This window comes from Eurypyga helias, unplaced genomic scaffold, assembly GCF_000690775.1.
Source record: "Eurypyga helias isolate BGI_N326 unplaced genomic scaffold, ASM69077v1 scaffold5658, whole genome shotgun sequence".
NCBI classification, from domain to species: domain Eukaryota; kingdom Metazoa; phylum Chordata; class Aves; order Eurypygiformes; family Eurypygidae; genus Eurypyga; species Eurypyga helias.
Window position 1 is genome coordinate 32,383 of NW_010264873.1, and position 25,741 is coordinate 58,123.

A 25,741-nucleotide genomic window follows, 5' to 3' on the forward strand; every position below is an offset into this window, starting at 1 on the left:
AAAAAAGGGAAAAAGCAACTTCTTTTAAACAGACCACCTATTAGAGCTGGAAAAAACCCACAGAGGGAGGGAGAGTGTCTGCGTTTGTGCTGTGGGAGATATGTTTGCTTGCTATGTGACGATGGTCTACCTTGCGTTTGCAGATATTCATTAGTTTCAAAAGTTGAGGCCATGCAGCGCCTCAAAGCTTAAACAAGTGAAAATACTGAAATTTTGCTGAAAGGAGGAGCAGGAGGAATTCACTGATTGAATGAACACAAAGATGCCCCCTTCTGCAGAATTTTACACAGGTGATTATTTTAACTGCCTTGTTATGAGGAGTAGTGCAATATAAGAAAAGGCACACAAGAAGTACAAGCTTTGTTCACCACCAGAGGTAGAAAAGCATAAAAATTGTTCTGGCTATGCTGATCCTTAAAATGATAATGAAATAATCTACACACGGGAAATCAGTGTCCTGCATTTGTGGAGTAATCAGCTGGAGGAGATGACAGTTTGTACGGGAAGACAAAGAAGATAAGGACTGAGTTAATGGGGAGACTACAAAGGGTAGTGTTGGACTACTGGTTTGGAGGCAGTTTATTGGTGAAATTCCTATTGTTCAGCTCCATTTTACTTGACATTTTTATTAATGATCTCAATAGAAAACATAAGAGAGTGTTATTAAATTCAGGACATTGTAGTGCTGGCAGATAAAACTGATATGGAAAATAAATGGAATATTTTACAGGAAGAACTCATGGTTCTAAGGACTGGAGTGATAGAAAGGAGATAAGCATCAATAACACAAAGCTTAAAGTTATGCATAATAATAGGAAATTCTCCTGTGAACTTTGAGTTTATTAGTTGGAAGGAACAGAGAAGGAGAAAGAACTGGGTGTATAGCTGGCCATGGGATGATTGTAAACTGCCAACGTATCGCAGTTGTGGGCAGGGGGAAAGCCACTGTGTCTTACTGTGAATCAGGCAGTGAGTTTTGTAACCAGTGAAGAGAGGGAGGACTGATGCCGTGTATGTGATTCTGGTGAGGCCGCACCTGGATTATTAAGTATAATTTGGAGATTTGTGTTCAGGCAAGATAAATTGAGATTGGAATGGGAGCAAAGATGATCTAATAGCATTCTGAGGGGAACCAGAGAATGCATTTTACAAAAGCAAATGAAATATCTTGGCTTGTTTATCCCAGCAAAATGAAGGCTGAGAGAAGATAAGATTGTTCTCTATAAATGCACCAGGAGGATAAGCACTGGGAATGGAGAGGAGCTATTTAAGCTACAGGCTGATTTTGGCAGCGAACAAATGGATTTAATCACTGTGAATAAACTTAAGCTGGAAATTAAAAGGGGATTTCTAAGAATCAGATGACAAAGTTCTGGAAGGGAAAAAAAAACAGTTTTAAAATGGGGCTTGATTTATGTATGAAAAGGATTTGTGATACGTGATTGCTTGCAGTAGCAAGGTTGATTGTGTAGGATAGATAACATTACAGATGTGCTTTTTCTTTGTCTTAACCCTTTCTCTAGCTACCTTCTTGAAAATTTAGAGTCCATATCAAAAAGTCAGCAGCATTTATATTCAGCAGCTGAAAACCTAGATATCATTAAGATATGTGAGAGACAACCATTCAACTTAGTTTGGTGGAAAACCTGATTTTCAGTCACAACTCTTTTCCGTTAAAACAAGAACTTCCTGAACAGCTATAATTTGCTATCTGGAATTTCCTTGGGTAAACTAACAAACAGGTTAATTTCCTTCAACCCAAGCAATTCCATGAAGCTAGAAGGTCTCCTTTCTTGGCAATTTGTGCTTCTTGTTTGGATACTCAACTTTCTAATAAAACGCAGATTCTTGATATACTTCTTCCACTGGTTGACGTAACTTTCTGTGTTCCTTTACTCATACACATACACACATAAACACACATACATTTTCTGGTAATTAATAAGGGGTAAGTTACACTGCAACTTTTCATTTAGCTGAAAAATCAATATCCAATAATTAATTATATCTTAATAGCTTAATATCTTGAAAGCGCTGTTTCTCTGTCCGATTTCATTAATGTTCACCAACTGATGTAAAAGTTATCCAGAGGAGACAGATGAGCAGACTGGATCATCACATGGCTACGTTTCAGGAACAGGGCTAAGAGGACATGCTCATCTGAGGTGACATGCTTAGAAATCCCTGAAAAGTACCAGTAGATTGTCATTTTCCAGGATGGGTAGTCAGTGCAAAGTTATGACAAAAAATAAGGCTTCACGATGCATATGGAAGGTCAATAAGAATGTAATTTTCTTCATTTAACAGAAGATGGTTAAGTCAGTCTAAATACTAGTGTAAACATATGTAGTTTATTCATTATGTCATTTTGAGGGTCTATTTTGACATCTTTTGATGCAAAGGTCACAGTTCATTATAATATGAGCTGTTAGAGACTCAGATTCAGACTGAAATATCAAAAAGGTTGGTAATAATTTTGCTGCCTTGCAGACTAAAATGAAATGAGTGCACCTGCATTTGTGGTTTCCTCAACATCATATCATATCAGGCTTTTGGAGGGGACCTGCCAGAACTGCTCCCATGACTTGCCTGACTCTCCATTCCCAGAGTGGAAGGTCATTCACAGCTTAAAGTAGTGCAGCTTTAGTCTGGATTTTGCTTCTTTCTGGTTTTGTTTGACAATCACCTTTTTTTTGCCCTTTGCACAGTATTAATAAGCTGATTTTTGTGCTGATGTCTGTTTTGTACAGGCTATTCATATGTCTATACTGGCCAAATAAGAGAGCGACATTTATAACAATTACACAGAGCTCTTTAAGACCTTAGAGTTTATTTTGACTGTGCTCCATATGTTTATTGATTGATGCTTATAGTGCCTTTCATATATTATTTTGTCTCCTCCCCTTTTCTTTCCCTTTCTTTGCAGGCAGGGAATGCTACCTGATTTTAAAGGACAAAGAGCTGTGTCTTCTAAGTCGTATTTGTGTCTTTATCACATTCTCACAACATAGCTTCTCTGTGACCTGATTTCTTGACTGATAAAACACCTGCCTTAGATGTTAGGAGGAAGCAAGGGAGTATCTTATTCCTTTGCAGTCTGTATCAAGTCAAATTCTTTAATTTTAACATCTTACACTACATGAGAAGAGCCATCAGAGGCCAGAGCAGCGTTTCTGTGGTCTTGCATCTGAAGGAGTGCGGGGATGGATTTGTAGGGAGGGAAGACAAAAAACTGGCCAGAGCCCAACTTCTGACATGTGATGCTTTAGTGATTTCCTGAGTTAGTGGTTGCATCTAGACCATGTGTTTTCTGTCTGCTGATAGACTGCCCTCATAATTTGTTATACTGGGGAGGTTGTACTAGGGTTTTGTCGTATCGGGAGCTTCTAGAATAAGTGTTTCTTAAGTTATGAAGTCACTGTTCTAGTAGCCATAATGTGTATGAGCTCTGTTTTAACAGCAATAATGTGTACAAGCTCTGCTTGTATATTCATGCTTCCCCTCTGGAAGTCAGTCCTCTTCCCAATTTCTAGTCTAAAATAATGTTCCTTACCTCTCTGCCAAATGCAGTCCTTTCTAAATGGGAACATTTAGCATATTTGCCTTGATTTTCCTTTATGACATTGTAGGCTCACAACTTCCTTCCTGTGTCAATCCAATGGGCAATACTAAGCACCCGTCAGCTATCTGGGTACAACACTTGTTTGCTTCATATCCATTGCACTATTTCATGTGCCAAGAAATGTTTTAAGTTGAATGCAGATGTCTCATTGAAATGAACCCGATGGATGTAGGTTTCTAGATGTATATTGCTTGCAGCAGGAAGAAAGTTAATTTTTCAAATGCATCCATGTGTTTTTGTTTCTAGGTTATATAAAGCTTTTGCAATGGAAGCAGGTTTTGGGGAGTTCCATTTGTACTTGAGGCCTCTGCTCTTTGAATCTGCGTCTCACAGGGAGAAAGCAGACCACCTCCCACCAATGTTCATTACATCTGTCCTGGAAGATGACATTTGTGTTAACAGGTAGACTGAACTTTTTTTTTGTGTTTCACATATAAACCAGAGAAACTTCAGTGTATAAAATACAGAAAATTATTCAGGAAGAAAATGTAAAATGCTGCATAATTTGTTTCCTTTTTGTACAGAGTCTTGGACTGTATAATGCTAATTTAAAACTCTTCAGAAGTGAAAGGGAGGAGGCACCAAACTAAAGTGCATTTTCTTTCAAAGTGAGGGATGCTTAACAGGGCTGGCCTGAAAGTGATTGCCCCAAACCCCATAGGCAGCAAAGCAGGACCTCAGTCTGGCTTCCTTCTTTGTCACACCACATGTTTAGAGATAATTCTGCTTTCATTGCAGATATATTCCATCTAGCTTGCCATTAAGCCTCCAAGAAATTGACAGTCATATTGGAAATCTAAGTTTCCGTACAAGAGATGGTGTTATGCAGGTGAATTATTTAATTTACATTAGCAAAAATTGTGTATCACGATACTATTTATTTACTAGCATATGAAAGGGTCTCAGTCACGTGTTTACTGGACACTATAAACTTCTCTATATTTTGCCTTTGTCTGAGTGATATGGTTTGGTCTACTGATTCATAATCAAATTCCTAAAATCGTACTGAAAATTTGACTGTTAATGTGGCACAATCCAGGAATCCTTACTGGGATGAAACTTTTTAAGCCAGCAGAGTTTTATCTAAGGAGCTTTGTTAAATAGTGTAGAGAGTTCTGTAATGAAAGAAAAGAACCTTAGTCTTCAATGCTATTTTGCATACATAGTCCTTTCCTCTTTGTATGAGTGTATAAAACCAGCATCACAGGCTGCCAGGCCATGGAGATTCCTTCTTTAAATCTCTTCTTACCATCAGCTCAGTCATGACCTGTACCCTGCAGCAGGGTATCATGTAATTAAAAATTTGCCAAGGAAAAACAAATGTGATTTTTTTGGTATCTACTCCTTCCCACTTGGCTTTGCACTTTGGTTTGCACTTTGCTGCACTGTATGGCACCATCCTGCTCTACAGACTACAGCTGAGAATACAACTCACCAAATACAAAGGATTGAAATGTTTCCTTGATCTCTACATTCAGTCATGTTTCAATGATAACAATGAATACAAATATAATAGAATGCTCTCCCTTACCCCTCCTTTCATTAAATTAAGCTGCTGAAGTACTACAAGAAAAGAGAATGATGTCTGTAAAGTAACCTGTCTTTTAAATGACAGAGGAAATCCCTAACATGCTGTTTTCCTTTTCCTTAGCTCTTGTGTCCATCTGGAATAAGGAACACGTAACTTATCCTGGCCTGTCAGGTCGTTCAGAAAAACACTCTTTTGGTGGCTGTTCAGGAAACCTCCTTTTGTTACTTGGTCCAGCTTCCCTGTACCCTGGCCATGAAGGTTAGCAGCATCTTCTTCCTCACATTGCACTAGTAATGGGTTTTGTTAGACTTAGCCCAAAGAGGGTATTTGTTAGACCTGCTTATGATCAATAGGGTGGTAGTCCTGCGCAAGGCTTGGAACAGCATCACTGATGACTGCAGCAACTGCAGTGACTGTGTATTAGCATATGACATAAAAATAAATGTTGTAACATCAGTGATTTATTTAAAGTCTATTAGCTGTGTAAGTGATGGAGCATAGCTAAAAATATACCTCAAGATACGACTGAAAGAGGTTGGAGATGAATTGGAATCAAAAGGCATGGATGAAATCTTATAGCCTGTGGTATGCAGTATGGCTAGCAATCACAACCTGACCTTGAAATACGCATTCTTATGGGATGGCGAAACCATCAATTCCTGCATCTGAAAGCAGAAGTATGGTCAACACTATTTCCAATGGGAAACATTCATGTCAGCCTGATGCCATAACGTTGGTTCAAAAGCTACCTGCCAGGGTCACCAGGCCATTATTGTTCCTCATCTTATATTTGGCTTTTTCTTTTTTATTTTTTTCATCCTGTGTTTAAGATATAGTGCTCAGGAGCTGCCCTACTTCATACCTGCTAAACTGTTGTAGGGCTCTGTTTTGCATTTTATTATGCAGTTGTTGTGTGTCTTTCAAAGACAGCTACATTGCAGTGATGAGCTAAGTCATCTCGTATTTTGAATTTATAATAAGCAAATAGTTTCTTTAGGGCCTCTCTTGCTTTCTCTGTGCTTATATTGGCATCTCTTTCTATAGGACACCCCATCCATCCCCCCTCAGCCCCATCTTACATCCCTGATGCTCCCCACCCTCAGTCCCTTGCTACCAGGCTGTATCCTCAGCTCATTCCTGTCTATGGGAAGTGCCTGTGTTTAGCCATTTAGCTGGCTATGTTAGCACTGTGTTTTGGGGTGGGTTTGTAGCCATGCATGTGACAACTGCTTGGCTGTCCTGCTGGGAGCCCAGCTGGCCGCTGCCTTGTGGGAGCTGAGCAGGCCAAGCAAAATGGCTAGGGATCAAACCCTCCTTGCCTTTTACCTGAGCAGGGGGTCCTCCTCACTAGCTGAATGCTGATTTTAAAACCTGGAAGGAGCTTTATATCCTTGAGATGTCTGTCCTTATGTCAAATGTATTTATAGATTCAGAAGTTTTTAGAGATGGTTGAACCAGCTAAGAGAATGAGGCTCAAACATTTCCTTTGAAACACGACTTTCTGAGTTTAAAGATGAAAACCAGATGTTATCATAGTTCCCTGTTATCTTATTTTGGGTCACTTGGAGCTGCAGTGTGGGGAGGGGAGGGAAAGATGTCTCATGCAGCTGTGACGTGCAAGCTCCTGAGCATGAATTGCTGTTCCTAGAGTAGTGTCCTATACACTTTCTTTCCTTCACTGGACCTGAATGTAAGGAAGCTCCTCCAACACTCACCCCAGAAACTGTCAACTGCACCAGAACAAACCTGTTTCATCACTGAATGGTTTGTATCCTGTCCCAACAGGAGCAGGACAGTGATCTCCAACATACAGCTGAGATCCATTGGTCCAAACAAACTGGTATCCTGACGGCCCACCTAAAAAAAGCTTGGTGTCATGCGGTCAGAGCTGCCTGCTTGCTGCTGAACAGGAATCCTTTGCATCACTGGTCTCATGCAACTTTTGGCAGCACACAGGCTGTGTCCCAGCGAGCTGCTGCACTCTACGGCTGCTTGGTAGGCATCCAGGTGTTGGCAGCTGGATGGCCAGCTGTGCAGACTTCCAGGACTGGCCATGGTCTAGTTCATCCCAGAGGCTGGTTTCCATTCCCTCTGACAGAGAAGTCTGAGATTCCCTGCCTTCATTTCTAATTAGATTCTGCAGCACTTAGATCCTCAGTGGAAATGAGCAACCTCAGTTTCTTTCCCAAATTGATCCTCTGCGCTGCCATACAAAGTGCTGGTGTTCCGTGTCTCTGCTGATAACCATGAGTAGTGTTACTTTGGAAATAACTTTTCAACCTCAGTTGAAAAGGATTAATCTTCCAAATATTTGGTGCTCTTTTACTGCCTAAATGCTGAACGGTTTCTTTTCCACAGAATGGCAGCAGCTGTATTTTTTGTTTTCAAATGCCTCCTTTCCTCCGTAAATAATTTTTTACTGATTTACATTCAGTGGATATTTGCTAACTACTCAAACTCAAACACAGAAGACAGTTAATACAACCAACAGAAGCAATGATAAGGAGGTCATGCATCTGTTATTCCAGGTTACTGGGTAAAACTGGAAAAAATCTTGTGTAACCTCCTTTCGTAGGAAAGGAAGATGGTTGCAGGATGTCGCAGGCTGTGGGACCCACTGAGGGACCCACCAGTGCTGTGGGTGGTATGGTTGACTACCTGACACAAGACAGGCCCGTGGCGTCTCCCTTCAGCCCATGTGAGGAAGAGCTGTTTGCATGATGCCGAGGGAGCTTTGTGCTCTGCAACAGCGTTCCTGATCTGGATGGTTGATAGCCAAGACCCTTGGGCTGTGCTGTGAAGGGCACAGGCTTAGCCAACACAGCTTACTGTGCAATAAGCCCTCCTGCAGACCCGTCTGCTTGATACTGGTCTATGCCCTTCAGAAAGGCAAACTCTCCCATGTGTTTGCAACCTCAGTGCCCAACTTCTCTGTACCGGAGCTTTATAGCCTGAAGTATTTCTCAGGAACAGTGTCCTTCTGTCAGAAATGACAGCTCATGTCTGCCCACTTACTTCTGAGGCAGTTGGTGACCACTGTTTTTTTAAAACACATTGTATTAAAGCAGGAAGAATTGTTCTCTGTGCAGCAAGTCCTTTTTCTACTACAGCAGAGCAAAGACGTCCTTTGGTAGACCCATCTGCAAGCTAGCACTAGCCCAAGCCAAGCTACTACATAGGAGAAGGAACTCAACTCTCAAAATACGGTGCTTTATTTTTCCCATTTTGATCTTTCCCACTATATGCAAAATAAAATAATTCTTAGCTTGCAGGGGAATTAGTCTGCGTTTTTAGCTCTCCTGCAACTAGGTCCCTTCCAATCTAAACCATTCTGTGATTCCATGAATATGGAAAGAAAGCTGGACTGCAAAGTGCCTGCGCCACTTCTGAAATACGGCCTCAAGAACTTAGAAAGGTACCACTTGTTCCTACTTGAAAATTAGGATTATTTTTATATAAATATGCAGAAGTTTCTGAGGTTTCTCCTACCAGGAGCCACTGAGACTTACATAGGTGATGTGGGGACACGAGTGTAGTTGTTTGTGTTCGTGGGGAGGCAAACTGATTTTCCAGTCAAGTGAGCTAGGCATACAATTATTTGTACACATTTGAAAATGTGAATATCTGGGAATATTCATATTTTGTTTGCAGCTGGTTGAATGCTGAGAATATTGTCTGATTTATAAATTGGGTACTGCCTCTGACTCTGCTGCTGCTACAGTTACATTATGCCCGTGCTCAGTGAGAAATGGTTGTTTTTTTTTCGATGACTTTCAGTGACCCTGTGAATTATTACACCATAAACCTAGGGTAAATGAAAGCATACAGAATTGCAAATCTGCACTGATTTAGTAGGAAGAGCTGCCAGTCTTTACGAGAGCAAGTGCAGCATTGATATTCATGATATTTATAGGAAGGAAATTTAAGTCTAACAAGTCAGAGCAGTTCAGCAAGTGAAAGAAATTCACTGTCTGAGAGCAGAACAGAGGATCAGCTGCTGCAAGCAACCACACCGGCCACTTCATTTTCTCCTGGGTGTTCTCCAGGTTTACTCTGTACCAACTTAAAGGTATTTGTCATAGACGCCCACACCGCCGGGTAGGGGTCAGTCTGGTACACATGTGAATCCCAGCACTACCTGCTTTACATTGCCCTGTGCCTCACACAACATAGCTAAGGGCTCTCGGTTGCAAGGGGACATTCCCAGATGTCCCTGTTCTTGGTGTGAATTGGAAGTCTAGAGTGTTCGTGTCCTGTGCAGATAACCTGTTATTTAAAGGAAGAAATCCAACTACCTTGAAGGAGTTTCCAAACATCAGTGAGTTTACAGGTCAAGACACTGCAAAATTATGAGAAATAGTAAGTGAGCCGGGATACAGCCATCAAATGTGATTTCGGTCCTCTGTCAGAACAGAGCTTGGTTTCAGTGCTCGTGTGCCCACTTGCTAGTTCCGTGGCCCAATTTCCTGGCTTTTACATGGGGTACTGTGTACTGACAATGTACTGACAAGACCCAGCAATTTTTTATGATATTCAATGCTGATCAGCTGGAAGTTGAGCACTGAAGAGAATGTGCTAATTGAACAACCTGTGGTTTAAAGATACAAATAAGAAGGCATTCAACATGTCCAGCTTAGCCCAGGCAGCCTCACGGTTCCTGTTACTGCTGTAATGCCAGTATGAGGAGGTACATTATTTTAAAAAAATTTGTCACCATTTTTTTGACTGTTTATTTCACTTGCACTGAAATTAAAAATATGTAGACTATGAGACTGTCCCCAGACTTCATCTCATCTCTGGTAGCTGATCCACAAGATCCAGTGTATTTGTACCTGCTATACAGAATCAATGAGTAAACTGAATGTTGTTGGAGAAGCTGTGTTTAATCTAGGGAAGTTATTTGAGTAGCTCAGATGGAGGTTATCAATTTACCTTTTGAGAGGTGACTCTTCTCAGAGCCCATGCTTTTGCTCCCTCATTAGGCCCTCAGAAGCTTTCATTTCCGTTCAGATGGGGAAACGGGGACCCCAAGGTAGGATGCTGAACACTATCATTCAAAAGAGCGGAGAGCTGGGCAGCAGACCGCAAACCCCTTAAGTACATCAGGAGGCCCCTCCACATTTTTGAGAAGGACTGTTGGGTTTTGGCACATAGGCAAAGTGGTAGCTTTCAGTTAGTGTTGTACTTAGTGGCAAGGAGCATTGCCTAGGCCCCACAAGGAACCTGTGGTACCTTTCTGAAACACCAAAGATATTTCTGCGTACATTGGCCTCAACACGCACTGACATACTGAAGGCTCTGAAGATAGATCAGGAAGATTGCTCAGAGAACGCATGAGAGGGGGAAGGGTAGAAGCATGGCTGTTGCCGGGTCTTAAGACAGCCTCTGAGCTGTGGTCAAAGCAAGGGTAGGCCTATGTTTTTAAATTCAAGCACCTTTGAACTCTGAGCAAGCCTGGAGGCCAGTCCAAATTCTTGCCTTAGCCAAGACGCAGAAAGTTTGGCCCTTGGGAATTACACATGGCTATATGAGTACCTTACATAATATACTTTACACAATGTAGCTTCCCCCTCCGTGCAAGTGTTCAAGGCCAGGCTGGATGAGGCTTTGAGCAACCTGGTCTAGTGGAAGGTGTCCCTGCCCATGGCAGGGGGGTTGCAACTGGATGGTCTTTAAGGCCCCTTCCAACCCAAACCATTCCACGATTTGTGGTTACTCTGGGAAGAAAGGTAACCTAGGGGCAGGTGTAGAAATCCCAGCATAAAAAGATGTGAGTAATAAAAAATAATAACTGTAAAGATACCATGATGGGTATAGATTTTGCCTTTTGCAAATTCCTCTTTATCCCACGTCTAAAGGTGAGAACATGGATCCTGTATCAAACTGCTTGTGATTCTGTGTCTTGTGCTGAATACATTACAGGTTAGGCATGGCCTTTAAAAACTCAGCAGGTGGTAACAAGTAGACTCCATCTACACAAACCTTTAATGACTATTCTGGTTTTTGAAATGGTCAGCATAAAAAATTTAGTTTAATGTACTCGTAAGCTTCTTGCCAGCTCAGTAGGCGATACGAGCTTATGAGGAAATAACTGTTAGCTGCAGGCTCTTTGGGGAAATATTACAGAATTTGTGAAGAAAATTATATGACCCAGGCTTCAATAAAATAATTCTGAATTTATTTACGAGACTGCCTTAAACGTCTACTGGATCTGTCATACTGCTTTAAATCTTTCTTGATGTTTATTCTCCTTAAAGTTTTGGAGTTCCATAGCTGAGATATTTATAATACTGTACATAATCTGGTAGGGTTTTTAAAAATCCTATTAGTAGACAATGGTGCAGGTGTTTTGGTTTTGTTAGATTCACGGTACATGTAAGTCTTACATGTATGGTATTAAGAAGAAAATATTGTCTCATTATAGGATGAAGCTCTGAAACTCAAAAGAGACGTTACTGTTGAATATTGCCATGACCAAGTATATCTGATATAGACATTTGCTATGTGTCTAATATATATTAATATAGATACAGCGTAGACATTTCCATACAAACACATCATATTTTAAACATAACTGTTGTTCGGAGGGCATCTTTTTCATGTAGATTATATGAATTTATGGACAATATTCAGAATACTGTGAATATACCTGTAAACCATTTTGCAAGCTGAGGGAAAAAAGAGTTCTTTCCGTGGTTTAATGGGATGACATTACAGGCAGTGCAAGCCATGTTGCTGGATGAGTAGGAAATATGCCACTTGGTTTCTTTATGAGGAGAAAGGATTGACAATGGAATGCTAAGTAGCGGCCCACAGCACCAACACTTTTTTAGTATTTCAGTGGAAATATCAGATAACATCATTGACATGAGCGATAAATTGTAGTGGAAATAATGTGCAGTGGATCAGAGAATGAATGAGTGGGATGTACAATCCTGTGAATTCAATCTAGTTTGTAAGACAACTTGGAGAAGCCAGAGGTTCAAACAGAGTTGAACTTGATTTTGTACTTTTAAAATCCTATGTTCAAATGTCGATGTTCAGTACTTTATGGTTTTTACTCCCAGATAAGTTTACTTTTCTGGGACCTTTGTCTTACACACAATATCAGGAGATTGAGCACACATGCCAATAAAGAAGGAAAAACAAATAAGGAAACAGGCTGTTTCTAGCCTGTTTTGTACAGAGAAAGAGACCATACTTAATACACCACACTAGGCTAGTTTACGTGTTACCTTTCTACGGGAGCGTACAGCCTGTTATGAAGCCATCTAAGAGCTGTATGTTCCAGATCTACTCTATCACAAACTGGGCCAGAACCTGGCATGTGGCCAGCATCCAGGTCTGTCTCCTCCTCACATGCTCAGATATGCAGAGATGTACCCGAGCAGCCTACGAAGAGAGCACAGCACAGAGCAAGCTATAAGTGGGGCAGCTGTTCCAATAAGCCATGTTCTGCAAATGACGTGGATTTGTGACACACTGCAGACACAGACTGCCTTTAACCCACGTACAGCTTTTCAGGACTGATGGCTCTGGAGGCAGCGTGCAGGCAGGGGCTGGAGTGGAGTTTCGACATAGCTCAGTGACGATGGAATCTGACTCAGGGTCATGCTGCCTAATTCCCAGTTCTGCAATTAACTCATCATCTCACTTAGCTCCTTCTTGCTTCAGCTTACTTATTGTAAAGTAAGTATCAATAGCTACCACAAAGTGGTTGCTGTATTAATTAGTGGATATTTCCAAAGCAACGCGAAGACATCTGTGTGATCAAAAACATTACATCTAAAATTTACCTTGGTTCTTAAATGCCATGTTTTTTATCCCTCTGGTTGTCGCAGTATAGAAGAATTCTAGGTGTAAATTTTGATGTAGAAGATGCCAAAAATGTCCATACAGGAAGGACAAGGTTCAACAAAGGTAGATCTTCTCTGGACATATGACCCCCTCCACAACATTACGTATTTTAATTACACCTTTTTAGGCTGAATCAGTGTGTGTCCCAGCATGCCTTGAGAGGTCAGCTTATTGGGTACTACAATAGCCTAAGAAGCCTCTTAGATGAATTCCCTATCATCAGAGACAAGTACTTCATAATTAGACTATCTCAAGGAAAAAAAGAGGAGAAAGGCTTAAAGAAAAACCTTGCAGCTGATCCCAGGTTTGTATTGTGTTTGCAAGCGTGTCCCTGGGGGCTGGAGTCCTCAGTCAGTTCATATTACTAAGTAAAGGTGAATACATGTTTGTAAGGGGAATGATAGTCTGAAAGTGCCCTGAGCAGTGTGTTCTGCCAGTCTTCAGGCAATTTTGATGGATGGGGAATACGCACAGTCAGAGTCTCCAGCAAAAGCTGGCATGCACAGAAAGGAAACATTAGAAATGTACTTGCTTCTAATCCCAGTGCTGCAGGTAAAGGGAAAAGAAACAGATAATCTAATTTTCAGGATGCATTTAATGATTTAATTCTTTAATGATTAAGCCTAGGTAGTGAGGGTAGGTTTACCCTTTATATTGTATTTATTTAAACAAAACCTGTTAATAAGTTGCAGACATATGACTTTTTGGAAGTTAGGAAAGGAAAGGAAGAACACACAACAGACAAGGGGTGACCCTTTATCATCTGCTCCTCTCAGAAGGGACATATTTTGGCCATGTCACAACAGTCTCCTTCCTCAAAACTTGTGGCTAGCAAGGCGAGCCCTTCTGCTGACTCTACCTAAGTGTCTGGGTTCCCCATGTTAGCAGTAGCAGGCAGATGGATTTAGATGTAAAAGCAGTCACCCCACACACTGGTTTTGCTGCTGATCATCTTGTTCCCCAGCAATAGCAAGGCTCAGCAGCAAACACAGAAAAAAACCCGTTCATTAAGGTTCAGGCAAAAGCTTTGTTCTAACAACAAAGGTTGGGAGTGTGGTTTACATGCCCAAGAAATCATAAACCATGGTTGAACAAGATACTTGCGAGGCAGTCGTCACCCCTTCCCTGTTGTTTAATTGCATGCCAGCTGCAGGCTTGTGGAGCTACACCGGTCTTGGGCTAGCCCTTACCTGGCTAGTAGTTGTTGGGGAGTAACCCCATCACAGGCCCATGGTACAGGCTGGTTTTCTTCCTTTTTCTACCTGCCTTTATTGGGTGTTGTCTAAGGCACTGTATTTTATACTGTTGTCTCAGGTGCTCTGAGAAGCTTTTAAGCTCTACAGTGGGCTGAATATTATAAAAATTTATACATGGGCCAGTCGTAACACATTCACTCTTAGCTTTAGAAGTGGACACAGTAACAGAAGAGATAATAGAAATCCTAGAGCAAAATATTTTAGTAGACATACGTTTCATGTTCAAGTCATCCTTCACCCCAGGTTCTTTCCGTGTGGAGGTTCGTGGGTCACACAGAGTCCATCTTCTGCCCTGAACTTGTTTGGGAGATCGGACGAAGGGTGGTTACTTGTCATCGCAACTGATTTGGTTGCCACCCTAGTTTATTATCAAGGATTAAGTAAAACGTGATTTGGTTGCACAGAGGAGCTGAGTTCAGCGGCTGAACCTGTACTTCTGCGGTTCATGCTATGCACTAGCTGCTACTCTGGGTGTCCTGGGGACAACGGGCAAAGAATAAAGCCATGGTGCGTCTCTGGAGTACACATCTTGTGACAGAGCAGGTCTTGCAGAGCATTGCCTCTGTTGGGCTATTCAACATACAGATCAGTGAGTCCCAGCATTGTGTGCCCTAACCAGATATTGGCTTGTGCCTCTTGGACCTGTAACTTTTCAACAGCAGGAGAATATTTCAATATTTTGTATACATATGTATGCCCTTTTTATTTTTTTGAATAGCTCTGAATTTTTTGAGGTTGCCTTTTCTCCTCCTGTGCTTTGACGCCTGCCCTTGTCTCTCCAGCAGCTTGCAGCCCAGCCACATTCCCTTTCGTATCCTTTGCTACAGCATGCTGCTTTTCTGGGCTTGATACACAAGCGAAGCCAAGAGCAAATCCTTACCGGAGAAAGGCAGATGTGCACGTGTCCGGAGGGCAGCGAGCATGGGGACTGCTGCAGCGCACCCTTCGCACCGACATCGACCTGCCCTTGCTCAGGCTGACACGGAAGCTCGTGTTCATACCAGAAAGAGAGCTGGAGAAAAGGCTTTCATTAAAAATGGCTCCTGCCCTTTCAGCCCCTCTGCCCTTTTTTTGTCCCGCTTTATCAGTTATTACCAGTTAATGTTTCATTTTCTGTTGTTGTTTAACCGAAGCTAAGCAGCACCTTGTAGACTGCAACTGTCAATTAGTTATGATGAAAGCAGAAATTTAGCTTCCATCTTGCCTGCGTTTAGAGGGTTATAGCTGGATGTTAATTCAATTGCTTTCTTATCTTCTGAACTAATCTTGTTGCCTGCATCTGTGCCTGCCAGGAGCTTGGGGGGTGAGCAGGTCCTGACTTCCCTGTCCCTCTCTCTCTCCCTCCCTCCCTCTTAGAAGGACCTGCAGCTGGGTGGAAGAAACAGTGTATGTGATGGATGGGGGAGAACTAGCTACAGCGGTGGAAATATAGGGAGGAAAAGAGACCGGTGTGGAGTGAAAAGGGTGAAAAAGAGAAAAAAATATCATGGAATAAAAAAGGAAGAAAGGAGAGAAGATACTGGTAGGGAGGAGCAGATTAATTGAGAATGGGAATAATTATAATGAAAAGCTTTCTGCAAATATATATGTGTTTCCATAAGCCTGTAATTCATTAGCATCAATGGGAAATGTTTGAGAATAGCCCACCTAACTTCAGACGCCTGTATCTGACTAGGCTCCCCTGATGATCAATAGGTACTTCGAAGGGAAGACCCAATTCAGCCTCCTGCTTTAGGATAGGAATTCTGTCCCGGAAGTGCCTCTTTGTCCAGCAACTCAAGGGAAGTGCCCACACTGTCAACATCCACATTTGGTCGGATGAACCCCCTGCCCTTCCTGATTTTGCTATCTTTACATTACATAGAGTCCAGCTGCTGCTTGATGAGGAAAAGACCGTGGATATGTACCCTGCGCCCACCCTTGCTGGGTTACCTAACCCTTAGTGTTATCCCTTAGAAAAAGGCAGAAGCACTCGGGTGCAGCAGAAAAGTTATCTTACAGAAGACAGCAAAGGATTCCCTCGGCAGCTGCCGTCTGAAAAGTAAATGTTAGAAGCAGGAAGGAAGAGAAAAAATGCAGGGCTGTGGTTTCTGTGCAGTGGTGCTATCCTGCTCTTCCCTTCCCCCAGCCTTTCTCTTTGTTTCCAGATTTGCCATTTGAAACTAGGTCATAGCTCTTAGCCATACGTGTTTTAAAAGTACTAGTCACTCGGTGAGCATGACATAGCACCTCAGGGGTGTTGTGGTGGGGTTTTAGGGTTTTTTTTAACATAATGTAGAAAATCTGTTTTATTGGATTAGACGGTGTTTTAGCTGTTTCTTGGAGATGGCACCGCAAATGGTTCCTGTGTTGCTGGGGTAGGCAGCACCTGGGCTTATCTGGATGCAGTGGACTGTCCTTATTTTCTTGCTGGAGTTGGGTGCCACGTCACAGCAGGGTGACACAGTGACTCCTTTGCAAGCACAGCTTCCGAGAAACCACCCTTAACATCCTGTGGTGAGGTGGGGAAGTACGGCATCTGGGCAGGCTGCCCACAAAGCTTGTCCGTCAAAGCCTGTCAAGACAAGCACATCCGGAGAGTGTGTGCGCTTCTGCCTCTGGAGGAAACCCCAGACACCCTCTGTGCCCTCTCCTTGCTGGTATCGTTTATGGGCTGTGATGTAAAGCGGAGGAAATGGGGAGCGTGAATACAAATCTCACCCCGAAAAGCGTCACTTGCTGGTTTCCTTACGTACAATTTGTGCTTATCATTCTTGTGTAAAAGTTAGTAGGGCACAGCTGGTTAAACAAACCCTGCCCAAATATAATTTCCATGCTTACAACATGGAATATTTAACCTTTCATTACTCCATCCCACCCAAACCAAAAGCCTGTTTTTTGCATTCAGTTTTGCTTTCTTTTTTTCAGACAAAAGCAAAAAAAAAAAATTAAACCCATGATAAACTTACTTCAGAAACAGCTGAACATAATCTCCAAGCTGAATTTATATCACTTATTTCAGAATGTACTAGCTGCATATTGTACTTCATCTTCATGTATGTGAAAACAAGAAATGGCACATTGTGTATAAAACCAGGAAAATACATTATTCATGTAATGAATGTTGTATTTTCGTATGTTATGGCAAAAAAAAAAAAAGTGGGCTGCCTACTAGTAATTGCATATCATATTTTAAAGTAATGATACAGATTTTTAAATGCCTGTTTGCAACTTTGGCCTGCCTGTCTCCTGTTCTAGCCAGCAAAAACATGCTCCTTGGGGGAAGAGACCCTGAATTCTCACATCCCTGCTTTTTCAATCAGATGCTTTAAGAAAGTTTCTTTCAAATTTCTCTCAAATTCTGCAGGTTTTGGAGGTCAAACCTTTACCTCGTATTCTGCACATCAAAGCTAAATCATGCTAGGTCTGAAGTAATACACTTGCTACAAATCTTAGAGGCAAATCCTATGTTCAAGTAACAGCTTTATCAGACTTTAACAAAATATCTTCCTGGGAATTGACAGGCAGAAAGATGCCTCAGAATGCTAAACACCTCTCACTTCTTGCAATAACTCAGATCCTTCCATCTTTGACCATGGTCTTTGTTGTTTCCAGATGGATGCACCTTCATTAACCTGTGGTTCATCCCTCACCGTACCAAAGTGCTGATCATGTTCAAAATGCTTCCAGAGAAGGTCAATAGTTGCTAATGCTAAAAGAGACTCTGCTCTAGGCACTGAGCCACACACATCTTTTCACATGCATTACAGTTTTGCTTGCTATTGGATTTGGGGAAATAAGCATTAATGTCTTTAATCTGGATGCAGCTAGCTTGTGCCACTGATGAAGGGTGTTGACAAAGAGTGCTTGTCAGAAAGGAGAGACCTTTGGTCCACTGGATTTAGGGGTAGAAACAACAGTATAAAAGGAAAGGAAGGATCCTTTAGTTAAATTCCTAAAGATCTTTAGAGATCAAAAGTAATTAAACTGAACCTCAGCCATGCTGTGTTGTCTTTTCTCATTTATGAAAGCATTTCCCATCCCACTAGTTTATGAAGTATTGTCCCTGTCCCCACATACACAGAAGCAGCAGGCTGGGATCTTCATGTCCTCTTACTTATTTCTGATGAAATACAGAGGAGACGGGACAGGGGGGAAGCAAAAATATTTGCTACTTCACTGTGTTTGCTTAGGGATGACTATCTGAATGGTTTTGTTTGTGCACTTGTCTTGTCTGCAGGCTGCTCTCAGAGCTCTCCGCCTAAGCCTAGAAACAGTTGGTGAGCTTCACGATGTGGTTTCATATCTCCTGGCTTTTGCTCAATTAGGAAATTCCCCAGACTGCTTTTGTGTCTTAAACCCAGAGCCTCTGACCGAAGACTGGGGAGGGACTTGCACTGGTAAGTAGCATTGGTAAGTAACAAACACTGTGTGCTTAAGGTAGATGGTTCCAGGAGCAAAAGTGTGAAATGCTGATGGTGAGAGAAAGGGACAAAGGGAGCATGAGATGAAACCAATGTCAATTGAAGAATAAAATAAAGATGAAATTCCAGCCTTCTTTTTTTCTTTTTCCCACTCCATTTCACTGGGGGAAGATTGTTGTGTTTGGGGTGCATGCCCACAGCGTCACAGATCTGTCGCAATCTCAAAGAAAAGCAGCATACCAACCAGGCTCAGGAGGCCTGCTCCAACAGGGAACAGAAAACATGATCCAAAAATTGCTATTCTGCTTCTAGCAAGTATCTGCTAAGCCATCTGGTCAGCCCATGATGAGTTTATCTTTACCAGAAGATTAGAAAAGACAGGCTTGGTTTCCTCTAGTAAATCTGTCACTTGATTCTCTTTCCAAAGAGTGAAACAGCTGAGGCATGTGTTGTCCTGCATGGACATGCAGGAGCAACTCCAAACACAAGTACAGGCTGGGTGGAGAGTGGATAGAGAGCAGCCCTGAGGAGAAGGACTTGGGGGTACTGGTGGACGAAAAGCTGGACATGAGCCGGCAGTGTGCGCTGGCAGCCAACCGTATCCTGGGCTGTATCAGGAGAAGTGTGGCCAGCAGGTCGAGGGAGGGGATTCTGCCCCTCTACTCTGCTCTGGTGAGACCCCACCTGGAGTGCTGCGTCCAGCTGTGGAGCCCCCAACATCAGAAGGGTATAGACGGGTTGGAGCGAGTCCAGAGGAGGCCACGAAGGTGCTCAGAGGGCTGGAGCCCCTCTGCTATGGGGACAGGCTGAGAGAGGTGGGCTTGTTCAGCCTGGAGAAGAGAAGGCTCCGGGGAGCCCTTATTGCACCTTCCAGTACCTGAAGGGGCTACAAGGAAGCTGGGGGGGACTTTTTACAAGGGCCTGTAGTGACAGGACAAGGGGTAATGGGTTTAAATTGAAAGTGGGGAGGTTTAGATTGGATATCAGGAAGAAGTTATGCATACCTCCTCCTCTGTGCTGGGTGTGCTGCATGGCAGAACTGTTTTCATGCCACCTAGGAATGCCCATGATTATGTATCTGTACATTTGGCACTGCTCAGATGCAACTCAGGAGAAAAAAACTTTACCTGCACAGCTTCCCTTCTGTCCTGGTGTCTTTTAAAAGATTAAAAACTGATTATGACAATTTGGTAAAAATATTAAATTTTCAAGCATTGGGAAAAATATATAAAAGACTAGCTTTGTCTTTTAAGACAAAAAGACAAGGTTTGTTCCATTATCCCTTATGTATTTTTCTTTTTATGTAAGATTTTTATTATCAGTTCTCGATTTATCTTCTTGAAATTTCATTTTGGAAGGGAAGAAAGGACTCAGTGAATCATAAATACTTCTTACAGCTTTTATTTTAATACTGTGCCTGTGAATGTTTGATTTTGAAGTGGGTTTATTTTCTCCAACAAAAAGCACTGCCTGTTCTGCGGTGTGCGCTTACTGTACCATCAAGTGGTTATTAGTAACTTCATTTGTATATGGCTGAGAAAGTTCATGTAAATTAGCATGCTTAATGAGCTTTGAAAGAATCAAGAAGTCTGAGCTCAGTGATCAGTGAGAAACCACGTAACCAGATGGAAGAGGAATATTATATGCAGTGTATTTCAATTTCAGACGTATCTAATGTGTTAGATACATTAGATCCACCTCACTGTTCAAAAAGAAAACAGGGACAATGACGGAGTCCTCAGTACGCTGCTGTCTCTGTAATGCATCTGATACAATTTAACTCCAATGCTCCTGACGAAGAGTTCTTCTTTGTTGCTGCTGTCGAGGAATAATTTCCCTCTCCCCCAAATCAGACTATTTAACTTCTTTAAATGATGGCAGCCTGACAGCGAGAACATTGGGTTTCTCTAACAGGTGCTCCCGAGTTAAATCACTTGGGTGGTGGCTGTGTCTTGGAAGGCACTCAAGCACTGTGCACACATCCCTTACAAACACCCAGTAAGAGCAGGGGCTCTTGTAAGGGCAATGACTTATGGAGAAGGACCCATTGCTTTGGGAAGTTTTTTGCTAGGCTTGAAGGGAATAAAAAAAAACCTTTAGGGCCTCAGCAGAAGAATCACAGAATGGTTTGGGTTGGAAGGGACCTTAAAGACCATCTAGTTCCAACCCCCCTGCCATGGGCAGGGACACCTTCCACTAGACCAGGTTGAATAGTCATTAGCTGGCAGAATTGAGCAGCTGGAGAAGTTGTCCCTGTCATTCCCTACCAGGTAAGCACTAGTTTAGGCCTTTGGAGTAAGTAAAATGCCATCTCAGGACCTGATTCTGCTCCTGTCTAACAAACTTAATCTCAATGTTTTCTGTTAGAAGAGACCTACAACAATCTTCTAGTCCAACCAGATACGATAATGAGAAAGATATACTACTATCCTGGGTGATATTTTATAATAATTGACTTTTTAATGGGAAAGGCTAATAAAAGAACCATTCCTTTGAGATGCCTGTAATTTTTCATTCCTACTCCTCTTCCTCCTTGACCTTACTACATCTTCATAATTCTCCACCTGCCACAATCTTAGGGCCTGGTTTTGTAGCATTGAGGGGGTTGTAAACATATTCTGCTTCTCCCTTCCAGGGGAGGGAAACAAAATGTAGAAAATCCTGAAGTAAAAATCTCCTGAAGGGAAAACAAGCTTACAGAACTGACATATTTTTACATGCATTTCCTGACACCTTGCCTGATAAATTTGCTCTTCTTGGGACTCCAGGGACTGAACTTCAAGAGATACAGAAAATGATTGACAGCCTCCAGAATCCACTGGATCCCAGTGAAGTAGCCCAGCTGCTAGCCGCTCACAGAGGAGTGATCTTTCTACAGTTTGATGCAGCAATTGGGATCGACTACGGTAGGAATTACAGCCTGTTAGGGATGGGACTGGGACCTTTTTTTAAACGGGGGCTTTTTTTGTTCGCAAAAAAGAAAAAAAATGTAGGAAAGATTCATTTAAATTTTGTCTATTATATCTGCTTCAAGATATGCAAATGTGCTTCAAATGTGCCCTGAAGTGTAGAAATTTTCCTTTCACTGAAAGTGGCAATGTTCCTCTAATTAAAAGTGGTGAGAGCCCTTACATGCTTCACTGATGGATCTCAACACACCATGTCTGGGTACAGCTGTCCTACAATCTGAGCATTATATCACCTTTATGTTGTGATTCATAGTTTACTGAAACAGGGAGGTCAGTAGCTGCTACAGAGGTAGACTTAGGAGTTCATGTTCTTGTTTTGCTGCAGGATCTACATTTAATTTTATATTTTCCTCTGTCAAAGAATGCAGATACAGGACTCTCCAGCTTATACTGAGATCTAGGTTGGCCCTCCTGTAAGATGTTGTTATTTACCCATCACAGAAACCCAAGTAAGATATACTTTTTAGGACTTTCTAAACAGGAACTGTCTTCCTTTTCTCCCCGCTCTCCTCCCATATGTTGTCTGTCAATAATGGTCATAGAGGGCTTTGAATGTACTCAACAGAATAACCTTGGCAGAACCAAAACAAGGGCAGGACATGCAAAAGTAAAGGAAATTTCAACTGTCCTCCCTTCTGTAGATGCCACGTGGTGAGATGACACAAGAGTAGATTTGTAGGTGTAGCCTGCACGGGGCAGGCAGGCCATGGAGTCCACCTGAAGAGAAACACCTCCTGGACTTGGTTTTGAGTAACACACAGGACCAAGTTCAAAATGCTGCAGTTGAAGAGCTGTTCTCTCAGAACAACCATGATGTGATTGCATAAAACATTTTGAAGGAACAGTGACAGCCAAATAAATATCACCATAGCTGGGCTCAGCTTCAGAATGGGAAAATACATAAAAATGAGAATACTTGCTGAAAAAAAAAAATAGAAGGATTAGCTAGGGGAGTTAAATCCTTGCAGATGGCAAAGATACTCTCTGAGGACATACTGGAGGCACTCAAGAAATACACACCACATGTGAAGAAAGACTTAAGAAAGGGTAAGAGGATGCTAAGAAAGGGTAAGAGGATGCTGGCCTGGCTAAACAGCAGGATTAAACAGATTATTAAAGCAACAAGGGATCCTTCAAAAAGCCGTACTTTTATTTAAACGAAGAAAATAGGAAGGACACTAAACTGTGATTGGATAAATATAAAAGGATTCAAGACAGTCCAGCAAAGTTTTTGAGGAAAACTGTGCTGAAGGCATCAAGACTAACAATAAGTCTTATTACAAATATACCAGGAGCAGGAAACCTGCCAGAGTCCGAAGGGCCAGTGGGTGATCAGGACTGTTCAGTGAAGATGAGTCAATAGCATACATTTTAAAAAGTGATTTATTTGTTTCTGCATGCCTTGTGGAAGAGCTTGAGGAGGTTCCCACACTGAAACCTTTCTTTATGGGAGATGCATCAGAGGAGCTGCTGCAAGTGGAAGTGTTGTCAGGGCAAGTTATGGGACAAGCAGACCAAAGTGAAGATGAACAAGTTGCCAGGACAGACAGTATTCAAGAATTCTGAATAAACTAAGGATTTTTGGTTTTTAAAAGAAGCCAAATTACTGCTTAATGCTGCCTTGATACACTGGAAGTGGCTCATGTGTTGCCAGATTTTAAAAAGCACTGCAAGGGTGATCTGGCTAATCACAGGCTGATAAACCTCATATCCGTAGTGTTCAGATTAGCAGAAACTATAATGAAGGGGGTGCATGGGCAAATATGATGGATTTGGGAAGAGTCAACACTGTTTTTGGAAAGTGCAGTCATGCTTTACAAACATGTTGGGGTGTTCTGAAGCTGTTCACAGACATGGATAAAGGGTTGATGTGGTATGTCTGGATTCCCTGAAAGCTTTAATAGTCTCAACAGAGGGTCTTAAGGAGCCTAAGCAGCCACTGCTTAGAGGAGATAGTCAAATTTGTAAATAATCTGTTGAGATTTAGGAAGGAGAAGGTTGTAAACGGACAACTTCGGCAGTGGATAAGAGGTTACCAGTGGCTTCCCACAGGAGTTTGAGCTTTCTCCTGTGCTATTCAGGTGCTCAGTTGTCACTGAAAAGGGGCTGAAGCTGAGGTGGGACCGGGTATGTGACACTGTGATATCCAGCATACCAAGGGCAAGGGCTGGCTGGAGAAGGACCTTTTACAAAACAGAGTGGCTGCAAAATGAAACAGCAGATGGAGTTCAGTGGGTCAGTAAAATGGGGCACCTGCAGGAAAAAAACCCAATCCCAGTGTATAAAATAACAGCCTCTGACTTGACCATTACCATGCAGTAATGAAATTTCGGCATTATGACAGGTAATTCTGTCAAAGTTTCAGCTCAGTAGCGATTAAAAAAAAAAAAAGGAAAACTGATTCCCTTTAGGAGACCAAAAATAAGAACACCAGTACACCGCTGAATAAATCTGTGTTGATGAGCCTATGCAGTTCTGGTCCCTAGGTGAGGAAGGACAGAGAACTCAGAAAGGTTCCCAAAGGACCCACACAGATGATGAAAGGTTTCTGGGTGGAACAAGTAGTAGAGCTCAGGGATGGCTCTATAAAACCATCAGTCAAAGGCAGGTGATAAACAAGGAGTGCCTGCTCATGGTCTTTTCCAGTGTAAGGTACATCCCAGGTCAGCAGCAGGTAGCTGGCTCTGACCTAAAAAAAAAAAAGGTGGTTCTTGCACATGGCATGTAATTAGGCTGTGGGATTTCTTGCTGTCGGATGCGGTGGGTGGTGAAAGTTCATAGGACTCGGGGGGACACTGCACAGCCTCATGGAAGACAAATCTACCAAAGGTTATTAAATATCTAGCAATCACCTCTGGCTGATGAAATGTCTGAGCTACAAATTCTTGAAGACTATAAGAATATCAGTGGGAAATATCAGCATATGCTTGTTCTGGAGATTTTTGTAATCTTCTCATGAATCCACTTTTGAACACTGCAGGAGACAAGACTCTGAGCTGGATAGACCTTTGCTCTGAGCCACTCCAATGCTATCCAGTGGAGCTGTGACTGTACATATTTGTAAACTATAGATGTTCCTGAAGGCTTGTAAGAAGATAAAACTACCTTGTTCTTTTATTTCTATTTTTTCCTGATTAAAATACTGCAAAGGCAATTGGTGAGAGAAATGTTTTCCATGGATAAGGAAATGTGTGTTAACAAGGAAGTAAGAAGAAATGTAGTCTATCAGATGCTTCGTCTTTCTTGTTCCTTATTGCCCGTGCAATTAGTTTCCATTTTCTCCACACCAGGGCTTACAATGTGACACTAAATCACATTTAATCTCTTTTGAACTTCTCTGCCAAGTTTGATCCTGGAAGCTGTAATTTGTTCCTGTAATTCCTTTGTTCGTCCTGCAATTGCTACAAACTCCCTTGTCATTTTTAAAAGCACTTGTGTGTTTGACAAAAATGAAAGAATAAGATCATTGTCTTAGAGTTGCCATTCAAAGGAGAGTGTGCAGCTACAGAAAGAGTTGCAGTCTGCTTCTTATATTGCAAGAACTGGTTGGCCAGGGGCTCTTTCTTTTATAAACATGTGAATGAAGTACAGGAGAATTGAGGGTGACAAAGAGGCTGCAATGAAATGTCAAAGTCATGTCTAAGCTTCTTGAGTAATATATTTACATGATGAGTAGTAAAAAGTAGCTTTATGTGTGTGGGGTGGCACAGCACAATGCAATCCCAGCATGAGGAGCCAGCTGGGTCCCAGAAGCACGGTACACCTGTGTTGGGATAGCAGCCTGCTGGTGTATTGAGCTTGCGTGGCAAGGTATTGGTAGTGGGGGGGGCAGCAGGGCTGGCTTGTGTGAGAAGCTGCCAGAAGCTTCATGTCTGACAGAGCCAATGCCAGCCGGCTCCAAGATGGACCTGCTGATGGACAGGGCCGGGTTCATCAGTGGCTATCAGACGGTAGTGCCTCTGGGATAACATGGTTAAGAAGATGGGGGAAAAAAATGAGAAGGGAAAATAGCAGTCAGAGAGAGAGAGAGAGTGAAATGTGAGAGGAACATCTCTGCAGACTCCAAGTTCAGTGGAGAAGGAGGGGGAAGAGGTGCTCCAGGC

The 25,741-nt window shown here is 42.2% G+C and overlaps 1 protein-coding gene across 1 annotated transcript in view; it reads left to right on the forward strand.

The window, feature by feature from the left end:
- Nucleotides 1-25,741, forward strand: part of LOC104513234 (transmembrane protein FLJ37396) — a gene marked incomplete at both ends in the record, with an annotated part of 64,090 nt that overhangs the window by 17,178 nt on the left and 21,171 nt on the right. The window contains 4 exon segments of the mRNA XM_010156517.1: nt 3,869-4,024; nt 4,361-4,451; nt 18,486-18,645; nt 21,438-21,575. Of these exon segments, the coding sequence (XP_010154819.1) occupies nt 3,869-4,024; nt 4,361-4,451; nt 18,486-18,645; nt 21,438-21,575 (545 nt within the window).